General features: G+C 33.6%; 1 protein-coding gene across 3 annotated transcripts; it reads right to left on the minus strand.

Annotated features, from left to right (window-relative positions):
• Positions 1–2,671: 2,671 nt before the first annotated feature.
• On the minus strand, positions 2,672–5,797 carry LOC104894215 (heat shock cognate 70 kDa protein-like). Of its 3 annotated transcripts, none has more exons than XM_057393641.1 (3): positions 5,581–5,797; positions 3,620–5,272; positions 2,672–2,688 (listed from the first exon to the last, which is right to left on the minus strand). In XM_057393641.1, the coding sequence occupies exons 1-3, from the start codon at positions 5,795–5,797 to the stop codon at positions 2,672–2,674; spliced, it is 1,887 nt and encodes a 628-aa protein (XP_057249624.1). The 3 variants fall into 3 exon arrangements, with proteins under 3 accessions (XP_057249624.1, XP_048498792.1, XP_010678704.2); XM_048642835.2 differs by lacking the exon at positions 2,672–2,688 and having other exon boundaries at positions 3,467–3,912; positions 4,294–5,272; XM_010680402.3 differs by lacking the exon at positions 2,672–2,688 and having other exon boundaries at positions 3,467–5,272.
• Between the last annotated feature and the right edge of the window lie 7,030 nt (positions 5,798–12,827).

Here is a 12,827-nt window from a genome sequence, read left to right on the forward strand (position 1 = left end):
CCTAGCCACATTTCTTCAAAACGATACAACTTTCTTCTCTTCTTCTTTGTGCTTTCTGTCACCTTGTCCTTCATACACAACAAAATTGGAAGATGATCCAAGCGCCTTTTGGGTAGGTGTGACACAAAAGGTCACTGGAAAATATATTTCCAGTTCTGATTTGCTAAGAAACGGTCAAACCTTCAATTTCTTACAGATTAACCTCACCTCCGGCCTCTATTATTATTCCAAGTGAACTCGTACCCTATGTATCCTAGATCAATGAAGTTGCAGTTGTTCACGACTTCTCGAAAAATTTCAGCCTCATTAATCTTGAAATCTCTTCCTCCTTGTTTTTCATTTGACATCAGCATCAAATCTAAACCCCCTCCACACACACCCAAGGGAAGTCATAATCATCACATAAACTTTCCAGCAACGCTACCGTTTTGTACTTATTTTCATCTGTAGGGTGCACATAAATACCAGAAAACCTCCATCGCCTTGGAATGAAGTTACCAACTAACTCATCAATATGGTTGAGCGAGTAGCTACGCACTGTAACATTTAGAGTGAATCGGCACACAACGCTACACCCCCTATCATACACCTTCCTTCACCTTCACAACTCACAACAATAAGACCTTCAAACTGCAATTTATTCTTCACCCTCTCCATCTCAAAGGATTTGAGACGAGTTTCGAATAGAAAAATCATTTAGGGACGTTCTAGTTTCAGACCCGGCGGTTTAATGTTTGGTTTATATCATTTATCTTTTTTGTAGAAAGGAGCTTAAATTGAAAAGATGACAAAGTCGGGTACACAACCACTATAAAAAGTCAAATACACAGTACTAGGGTATGTTAGAGTTAGAGTTATTATAGACCAAAGTTAGGCCATTACCACTTGATTTATATTAGGAATTTTTAGGGGCTTGTTAAACAACGCTCTAAAATTTCCTAGTAACGCCCTAGATACGATATTTTAGTACCATATTTACATACTTGCATTTCTTTATCTCTCCTCCCCTTGACTCACTTCCCTAATGTTTCCAGATTTTCTCCCCTTCTTCATTCATTTTCCCTCCCATCTTCTTCCACGCACCACTAGACACGGTACCGCCGCACAACCACCACCGCACCACCATCGCCGGACCACCACTGCACCATCGCCGCACTCCTATCCCCGACACACCACCACCGACGTACCCCAACCATCAGCCCCGGTCTTTCTCTGTTTTTTTCATTTACAGTGAATTTTTTTTAAAAAAATTATTAAGGGAGGTGTCCATGGACGTCCCACCACCGGTGGAGGCGCCCACGGCAGGCGCTCCACCATGTGGTTAGGCGCCTACCCTGGGAGCCTCCGCCGGTGGTGGGGCGTCCACCATGGACGCCCCACCACCATGGACCCTCAATGCTAGCTAGGAACCTGATTTGTTTTTGAATGTTAGCATGAATGATATCGTACATCGATATCAAAACATGAAAACTCGTCGCGAGCAATTGTAATCATTTTTACTAATATTTGGTTGTATTTTGTAATATAATTTGGATATTTGGTTTTTCTAGTACTATTTAATTGTATTTTGTATAATTATTGGTTATATATTTATTCTTTTCGATTGAAATTTAGTTTGGAGTATTTTTTTAAAAAAATTATTTTGATTTAGTGAACGGTAATTGATGGTGAACCACCATTAGAAAATTCCTGGATCCGCCACTGGGCGGTGCAAGGAACAACAACAATACCAAACAACCGCTGCAGGCTGCAATGAGCACCAAATGTCAGCACTCCATTAACGTCATTCTCCATCTGCAGTATGTCCAAGGCAAATGGAAGCGGGTGCACCTCTGTAGAACAGAGCGTTGTGCTCACCACAAAACAGAAAGTTATGCAGAATGTATGAGCGACCTAGGACTCTAGCGGCCCGTTTGGTAGTCGTTAATAAATTGCGGTAATATGAATGAATTTTAAGTATAATTTTATTAGGGAAGCACCCTTAAAATCTCCCCGGGGAGACATTTTTTTCTCCATAGGCAAACAATCTCACCTCTAAACTTGTGTTTTTGTCTCCAAGGGAAAGCAATTTTCATTACCACTCATTACCACCTACAATGTGGTATTGGATGGGAATGAAGATTCAAGAAGGAAAGTGGAGACTTTAGGATAAATTATCATTACCATGGGAATGGACAATGATATTTTTCACAAATTTACACACAAATTCATCCCCATTACCACCATTTATGACCAACTACCAAACGGGCCGTAGAAGCTACCTAGGAGCGAGCGCCTCGAAGAAAAACGTGCTAAAAATCCTTATTTAATAAATCGACGGTTGTGATTCATTGCAGCAAATCCATGCCCAAACTTGAACAACGACAAAAATTGGATTGAAAAAGAAAAGATCAATTGTGAAGATGAATTTGCGCCGTCGATGAACTTTGATGATGCGCTGGAAATCAGACGGATGATAATGATGTTGGATATTGATGGTGATGATGCGGCGAACCCCGGTGCAGCGAAGAAGTGCGAAGCAAGAGATAAAATCTCATATGAAATGCAGACTTTGCGGCGAGGAAGAAATGAGAAATAAGAAAGGGGTCTGCTGATGACCTTACTTTTCTAAGTACCTTTTTCATTTTCATTTATTTATTTTTTTAATTTTTTTTTTCTTTCTTCCTTCTTTTCATGCATTTTCCTTTTATATTTTTCTCAGATTTTTAGGTTTTTTCACCAAGTACTTTCGAGTTTTCAAAATTCACAGGGTACCCCTCAATTTGACAATTTTATGTAAATACACCCAAATATCCTTAATGACTAACGACGTTAATCACCGTTAGTTATTAACCCTAATTAACCCCTAATTTCCTCCTAATTAAACCCTAGTTAACCTAAATAAACTCTAATTAACCTAAATAAATCCTAAAACCTAGTTTCTAACTAACCCTAACCCTAACCCTAACCACAACCCCTGCAATAGCCCGACCCCCTCCCCCACTCCAAGCAGCAGCCCGGCCCCCCACCCCGCCACTAAAACTTCTTTCCTTGATTCTTATATCAAGAATGTACATAAATGGATGAATTTTTAGTTCTAATTCTTAAATGAGGTGACTTATTAACATGTTTTATCGTATGAAATCAATTTACTGTTTAAAAGTTAAAACTAATATTTAGATATTTGTTCAGGTGAATACAGGGTTTGAATCAGTTAGTAAATCAGTGGGGTAATAGTTATTATAAATTTAGTTAAAATGACAAGTAATATAGAAGGGAGGGATAAGATCATTGCGAACTCAACACAGTAAGACTTTTTGTGCAAATTTATGGATACATAGTACTATATGCTAATCTTTTAATTAAAACTAAAAGTACCTGACATATTGCCTCTCAATTGCTTCACTTACAACATAGTTTAGGTTAGAGCTCTCGAAGATTCTCCAATTAAGGGAGTAATATGTCCATATTACGTAAAGATAACAAGATCACAAACATCGTTGAGCTGAGCTCAGTCAATATGACAAGAATACCGATGAGTTAATACTGTCGTAACTAAACATCTGCCTACTATATCTGTAACTGATTTGTGAAGCTTACTTTGGCTCAATCTTGGGGAACTTAGTACCCACATCAGCACCCTTCAGATGCATCTGAGCAATGACAGAATCACAAACATTCTTGAGCTCATTCAACTTTTCCTCAAACAAAGAAGCTTCGTTGAGATGGCTATTCCAATCGAGCCACTGAATTGTGCGCTCAACGGTATCTTCGATTGCATTCTTGTCTTGCATCAGAGTACTCCTCCTCCAAATCCGACCATTCATGATATCCCAAATGTTGTTGACATATCTCTCTAAGTTTAACTTAGCGTTAAGCACCTTCTTACGCTCCATATCTTCTGCTCTGTACTTCTTCGCCTCCTCCACCAGCCTGTCAATCTCTGCTCTTGATAGCCTCCCACTATGGTTGGTGATGGTGATTTGATTCTTGTTATCAGTGTCTTGTTCCTGTGCTGTCACAGTCAGTATGCCGTTTGCATCAATTTCAAAGGACACAGTTATCTTCGCGACACCTGCTGGAGCTGGGCGAATGTTACATATATCAAACGTACCCAAGAAATTGTTATGTTTGGCAATGAGTCTCTCACCTTCATATACAGGAACATTCACTATAGTCTGATAGTCCAGAAAAGTGAGGTATCTGCGCTCCATTATTGTTGGGATTGGAGTGTTCCTTGGAATGACAACACTCATGTCACCAGAAGCAACATTGGTGCCTAGTGATAAGGGAGTTATATCGACAAGCAAAAACCTTTCGCTATATCGTACACCACTCAAGATTGCAGCATGAATAGAGGCCCCATATGCAACAGCCTCATCTGGGTTAAGGCTTTTGCAGAGTTCCTTTCCATTGAAGAAATCCTGCAAGAGCTGTTCAACTTTAGGGATACGAGTTGACCCACCCACAAGAACAACGTCATGGATTTCACTCTTTCCCATCTTGGCATCTCTCAAACACTTTTCAACAGGGTCCATACAATCCTGAAACAAATCCATGTTCATCTTTTCAAATCGTGCACGAGAGATTGTTGAAAATAAATCAGTACCCTCATGAAGGCAATCTAACTGCACAGTAGTCTCAGTAGTAAACGAAAGTGTCCTCTTTGCTCTCTCACAGGCAGCTTTCAACCTCGCAAGAGCTCTTGGGTTACCACTTACGTCCTGATTGTGCTTCCTCATAAACTCAGCCACGAAATGATTCACCATTCTGTTGTCGAAATCTCCTCCGCCCAAGTGAGTGTTCCCACTAATAGCTTTGACTTCAAAGGAATTTTTCTCTAGAGTTACTAAAGAGACATCAAAAGTGCCACCACCGAGGTCAAAAACTAGCACATTTCTTGCAGCCGCCTTTTTGTCAACAGCCTTCTTCTCGAGACCATAAGCAATGGCTGCAGCTGTTGGCTCATTGATAATTCGCATGACATTGATCCCAGCTATTGTGCCAGCATCTTTAGTTGCTTGTCGTTGCGAATCATTGAAGTAGGCAGGCACGGTGATTACAGCATTTTTTACTTCTGTACCAAGGTAGGCCTCTGCAGTCTCTTTCATCTTCATGAGAACCATGGAAGATATCTCTTCAGCAGCGAAATGTTTCTCTTCACCCTTATATGTGACAACAATCATAGGCTTATTGTCCTTGTGACGGCAGGAAAGAACCTTAAAAGGCCAGAGTTTGATGTCACTCTGAACTGTTTCCTCTGTGAATCTCCGACCAATTAACCTCTTCGCATCTGTTTATAGAAGAGAATAATAATAAAAGAAGGGAAACTAAAGTTGCTCGTGTTCATCTAATCAAGTAAATAAATAATGAAGAATTGATTGTGTTAGTGTTAAGAGTAAAAGCCCACATACTAATGATCAAAGGTCATCATTTCATGAAGTAAAAGACTTAATTTTGTACATAATAGGCATCACCCAAAATTGATCGGTTTAATGCAAAAAGGGTAAGTCATCATTTCATGAAGTAAAAGACTTAATTTTGTACAATAACACATACTAATGATCAAAGGTCAAAAAGAAAATGAGAGAGAGGAAAAACCGTAAATGGTATTTGTTGGATTGGCACCAACTTGATTCTTGGCAGCTTCACCAATAAGGCGTTCAGTTTGAGTGAAAGCGACAGAAGACGGCGTGGTTCGGTTGCCCTGATTGTTGGTAATTATCTCAACACGATCGTGCTGCCAAACTCCAACACATGAGTAAGTGGTTCCGAGATCGATTCCTATCGCCGGCCATTCTTCGCCCTTTCCCTCCATTTAATTAGATATCATATATGGGTTGTAAATTTTAGAGAAGAAGAAAATGAGGGGAAAACAATGTGTAAATTCCTTCAGCAATTCCTCGCCCTCTTATACTAATGGTAAAATGAGAATTTAATTTTCTTTTTGTGTCGTTCGCTTTTCTTTTCTTTGCCAAAATCTGGTCAACATATTATAACTGATCAGTAATTAACTAGTAATTGTAGTCTTGGAGTCTCGAAGAGTCTTGAAAATTGAGATGATACATTTCTTTGGACGGAGCTTATGCTCTAACCTAATCTCTAAATCTAAGGGTCGTTTCTCTTGCTTAAGTTAATCAAGATTAAGCTCTAACTATAGTCTATACATAATGGTGTCAAACAGATCTGACCGTTGGGTCAACCTGATACTGACTCGACTTGAACCTGGTTCGACCTGTGAGGGTCATTCTCCAGACTTGATCGAAACCTGACCTGGGATTACTCAAACCTGACCTGGAATTACTCAAACCTGACCGTCACCTGACAATATTATATTCTAACCCGATCACACAGACCTGCATTCAAACCCGAACCTAACCCGTAACTTAACAAGACATTAACTCTAAATCCAATCAGACCCTGCAAATATGTGATTCAACCCGATTTATTTATGATAGACCCGAATTCGACTATAATTCTGTTGAACCAAATAAAATAATATCTATTTTATTTGATGCAATTTTCAAACCAACCTATTTAGGACATGTTCTCTTCGGCAGAAAACAACCGAAATGAACTGGATTGAACTGAACTGAACGAACTGAACTGAATTGAATTAAATTGAATGGAATTAAACTGAATTGAATTAAATTGAATGTAATAAATATATAAATAATATTTAAATAATAGTAATATTAAATATTAAATAATAATTATCATGATAAGTAATAATAATGAATAATAATAATAGTAGTAGTATTTTGGATATTTTTAAATGATACTCCCTCCGTTTCCTAAAGATCTTCCCTCTTTCCGTTTAAGTGCGTTTCCAAAAGATCATCCCTCTTTTACTTTATTCTTTATTTGGAATTTTTTTCCCCTTTTAGTCTCATGTCCCTATCATATAGTCCATGATTACATTATTACTTCAATTTTACTCCCTTTCTCTCTCTTACTTTAACCCCTTTTTATTTGTTTATTTATCTTAACCCTTTTCTCTCTCCTACTTTACCCACCTCACACCCCACATCCCACACAAATAGATCATCCTTGGTATCTGTAGGAACAGTCACAAAGACGATCTTTAGGAAATGGAGGGAGTAGTTATGAATAAATAATATTAATAATCATAAATTAATAATATTAATAATAATTAATAAAAATAATGATAATTAATAATAATTATTTCATATTATTTGTATTAATATATTAATACTTGATGATGATTATATAATAACAATAATATACTCCGTATAAGAAGTGAATTAATATTACTATTTTAATAATTAGATTTAATAATATTAATAATATTTAGTAATAAAAATAATGATTGGGTCAGTTCACGCAAAATTGCATCATATATAAACCATTTTGATGCGTTTTGATTGGTTTATGGGCTAAAAAACGTGGGTTTATTTGTGCTTTGACCTAAACCATGTTCTTTCTAATAATAATTATAATAATAATGAGTAAAGCCAAAATAAACAAAATAATATATAGAAATAATAATAATAACAATAATAATAATAATACTTAATAATAATAATATAAAAATAAATAATAATAATAATAATAATGATAATAATAATAATAATAATAAGAGTAATTAGTTAAATAAATTATACCAACATAATAATTATATTTAACAAAATGGTTATAAAAGAATGGAGCTGAACTGAATTGAACTGAACTGAACTGAAAATAAGCCGGGGAGAACATGCCCATAGACTAATAAATAACACAAAATTATTATAAGTTGGTATATTATTCTTATATGCAATATCATTCCTTTATAACTATTTATAAGTTGGTACTACTTGAAAATATATTTCTTAATAATATGATTATTCTAATATGTTGCAATCTATACATAAAAAATCTATATAATACTTAAAATATTAAGAAAAAGATGCAAGTAAATTTCTTTCACTCTTGATATATTAATATTTGACATTAAAACACAATTCTAACTCAATCATTCCAACTCAATTACAACCAACAAATAAGGGACCTAAATCTAAATAAATATTCTTATTTTTACCAAATAAATCCAATTTGATTAATAATCAATTATAAAAACAATTATGCAAATTCAAAAATTACCAAAAACAAAAATTACACACATTACACAGAAAAATAATAAAAAATAATTAGCGAAATTACAAAATAATATCTTCCTTGATTGAGATGGAAGCATCTGGGCTCCACGAACCCAACGACACCACCAGCACATCTACCAACCCAGGTAGTCGCACCACCACCACCTCTGCCAGCCCAGATAGTCGCACCACCACAACCGCCTACCATACCCAACAACCATCGCTATAAAAAAAATCGACAAACCCTAATTACCAAAAAAAACTAAGAAAATTTCGAAAAAATCTACAACCCTAATTACCAAAAAAAAAAAAAAATTTCGAAACCGACAGAATTCTGGTGATTCCGATGAAACAAATTAAAATTTCAGAATTCAGGTAGATTTGGAGATTTCATTAACTTCGTATGGAATGAAGACACCAAATCCTTGTCGCTCTGTCTCGTCTTAATCGGAGGTTACCTTACCGCCGACAGAATTTCTCACCTCCATCCACCCCTTCGAAATGAAGGAAAACACGCTTGCCAACGATTCACAACACATTATTTCCAGCGAAGAGCGCAACATCGCCGACGATGTTGTTGCTTGAGAAATCTTGGCAGGGTTTCCTGGGTGAGAGTGACATGAGTGACTGCGGTGGTGGAGCGATGCATGGGAGGGGAGAGAGAAAGAGAACATCGACAAAGGGATGCGTGTAGGATGATGGTCGCCAAATTTCGGCAAGTAGGATGGAGGGAGCTAGCGAGGAAGCAACGAGAGAAAAGAGTAAAAGAGTGGGAGTTTTGGGTGGGAAAGAAGGGTTCGGAGGAGAGAGAAGGAAGAAGGTGATAGATTAAGGACGATCTCACGGTTCACTTTGTTTTGAGGCTTCTATCTGACGGCTAATATTTATGATCCGTGTGCTTTGTGTTGTTTTCTTGTGTTCGTTTGATTGTGATGATCTAACGGTTTAGATATTGTTTATTGAATGGTTTTGGATTTTGCCTTAAAAAAAAAATAATCTTACTAAACTATTAGATGGTTAGATTTTGATCCTTCTCAAATCAAGGGTTCTAATTCATGATCCATGATATTAACTTTTGGCCAATAGGAAAAGAGAATGATTTAACACATGGATTGATGACTTGTCACATGATTGACAATCTTATATTTTTTATAATCTTACTAATTGTTGTCTTAGTTTAGTAACTTCTAACTTTAATACTTAGTCAATTATTTTATTAATTTGAAATTTTGGCTATTTTTATTGAAATTATTATGATTAATGTTTAAGTATTATTTATTTAGAGTTATGAATTAAGTTTTTAAATTTTAATTAGACTCTTTATAGCGTTACTTATACAACTATCAGTCTATTACTCATTTAAGTAATAGTATAATTATATTTAATTAAGTAAACTTATATGCAGTGTTACATTGACATAGTTTATCGACTTACAATGATACATTTATTGATCTCGTTTAATAACAACTTGTTTCAATCTAATTACATGTTTTTAGTTTCGAAATGCATTTCACATGAAAACTTTTAGATAAAATATTGTATTGTTTTTGAATTAGCTTATAATCTATATATATTGATACATTCATTAATCTTATCTAGTTACAACTTCTTTCAATTATCGTGGAATAAGTTAGTAAGTTACTTAGTTGGTATAATTCTAAGTGAGTAACTGACTAAATGCTAAGTTAACATATGGTTGCTGACACGTTACTAACTAGTAAGTACTCCCTCCGTTTCCTAAAGATCTTCCTTCTTTCCGTTTAAGTGCGTTTCCAAAAGATCTTCCCTCTTTTACTTTATTCCTTATTTGGAATTTTTTTTCTCCTTTTTACCCTCTCATGTCCCTATCATATGGTCCACCATTACAATTTTAATTCAATTTTACTCCCTTTATCTCTCCTACTTTAATATCTTTTTATTTGTTTATTTATCTTAACCCCTTTCTCTCTCCTACTTTACCCACCCCACACCCCATACATCTTGATTCTCATTGGTATCTGTAGTAACAGTAACAAGGAAGATCTTTAGGAAACGGAGGGAGTACTTGTTAACTTATTGACTTATGGTTGTTATATTTACCATACATTTATATATACTATTGTTATGTTTATTGTTATTATTGTACAACATATTAACTCTCATTATAATCATTTAGGCGGTTAGGCCTCATATGAACCGTTGTTGTAAATATATGCTTGTCATTTGTTATAATATTTTAATATATCAAGAGTCAGGAACTAATTTATAATCAATATAATATTACAATGGTTATTTTACAATTATATTAATACCAATATACTACTAAAATGATTAAACATATCGATAAAATAGTTTGTTTATTTATACTTTATCATATATAGTCACAATATAAAACATATATACCGTGTTATGTTTGTTATTGTAATTGCTATTATTAGCATTGTTGCTACTATCATTATTAGTGTTTATATTGTTCTTATTGTTAGCTAGTATTCCTATTCTTATTTGTATTATTATTGCTATTGTTAGCATTGTTACTATTACTATTATTGTTTGTATTATTATTATTATTATTATTATTATTATTATTATTATTATGATTGTTATTATTATTATTATTATTATTATTATTATTATTATTATTATTATTATTATTATTATTATTATTATTATCATCATCATCATCATCATCATCATCATCATCATCATCATCGCTTTATGTTTATTATTACTATTACTCTCATTATCATCATAGCTATTTACAAACTTATATATCAATCATAATGCTTATAATATAAATCATTTATATAAACCTTAGAATTGATCATCTACTCGTTATTATTGTCGTTGGTTATAATATATAATATTAGAACATATGAATAGTCGTTCTTTTTCTTTACTCGGTAGAGTGGTTTTGCGCAATTGATTACTCGAAATAAAAATTGACTAGAGAATACACTAAACATCACGATAAACAATTTAGTATTTTATTAGTTTTTTGTTATCATCCATATATTTATCGTACAATTACATATGTATATATATGTCAATCTTAATGCTTTTAATAATATGATTCGTTTACAAAATCCATTACAAAATCAAAATAAATACAATTTTGTTGACAATGCAAGAGTAAAAACCAAAGATAGTAAGTATGAGTTATCTTGGGAACAAGACACTGAAACTTTTGACAACTTAGGATTTTAAGCTATATCAGGCACAAATTTATCTTGGGATTAGGCGCCTATTTATAGAGTAAGTAGTCATGAATTAACTATCACTAATTAATCCACTAACTCCATGATCTCCACTAATTAAATTGTTTGGGAACAAAGAAAGTAACACATTAACAATTAAAAACGTGTAGCAGTAAAACATTACGTGTGTTGGAACCCAAGGTGACATTCAAGAATGGGGGGGGGTTGAATTGAGTGGTGAAATCTAATCGATTTTCGCAAAATCTCTTTTATGGCTCAGTGCCTGGCACTGTGCCAAACACTCGTAAAATCGCTGATTTGAGTCTTTGCGAATAATAACTAAAATATATATGAGATTTGATATGCAAACACAGGATATAACGTGGTTCAATCTCACCTCTGAGATCTACGTCCACACGAAATAAAACTCTTTTTTTCTTTGAACCCTAAAATATCAAACTCTTGATACAATAAGATTCCTCTCACTACTAACCCTAGTAATGACTCCAACACTTAACTCTAAGTGTTGACACTCTCTATAATATTAAAGTTACAGAGAAAGAACGATCCTCAATGATGTGCTTCTTAGTCAAGCAAGTAGAGGACAATTACAATTGTAAAATAGTAACTTAAATCTGACTCGCTCAGTGCTATGCTCAGTGCCGGAGGAAATAGTTTTCAGCTTTTAATAGACTCGATTTTTCTCTCTGAAAACCTAAGATCTAAAAGTGAATTATGAATCCCTTTTATAGAACATGGATTGGAAGAATATCCTTTCAAAGGATATCTTTCAATTCCTTAATTTAAGGGATTTAATTCTCTTTTAGAAAATCAAACTTTATCTTTTTCATCTTTATCTTTATTCTTAAAAGATATGTTTTCCATAACAGATTTTCTTTTCAATTCAAAAAGTATTTTCCAAAATAAAATCTGATTTTATAAAATTTTTTTAGGAAATTCCAGTTTTTAAAAATCTATTTGAAAACACGTTTTTAGAAAACAATGTTTAGATAAAATTGTTTTGTAAAAAATCTTTTTAACACGTTTTAAAGAAACGTGATTTCTGTAAAAATATTTTTCCTAAAATTCTTTTATTTTGTAAAATACGTTTTAAGGAATACAATTTTTATAAATTTTTTTCTAAAATTCGTTTTTATCAAAATCTTTTTCAAACACTTTTATAAAATACTTTTTCTAAAAACACGTTTTCCTAAATCCTTTTGATTTTTGATTTTGAAAACTTATTTCCTTTTTATATAGATATATAATTTTAATACAATTATTTACTTTCTTAACTCAAAGAAAATAATAATTATACTAACTTTATATTTCTATATTTAGCACATTGCATATCACTAAGTTAGACATATTACATTTTAATCCAAAGTAACTATTCTAAGAAATTATAAACTTGGACATCATTCTTGATTCTTCTTTTCTTCAAAGTCTTCGTTTATCAATTTTTTTCTTCATGCATCTGTTGCAACTGTTACATACTTTCATGCTACAACATATTATATTAATTTTCATCATCAAAACATAACATGTGCATAAAACATAACATGTACATGTA

The sequence above is a fragment of the Beta vulgaris genome, chromosome 1, assembly GCF_026745355.1.
Source record: "Beta vulgaris subsp. vulgaris cultivar EL10 chromosome 1, EL10.2, whole genome shotgun sequence".
In the NCBI taxonomy this organism is placed as follows: Eukaryota; Viridiplantae; Streptophyta; class Magnoliopsida; order Caryophyllales; family Amaranthaceae; genus Beta; species Beta vulgaris.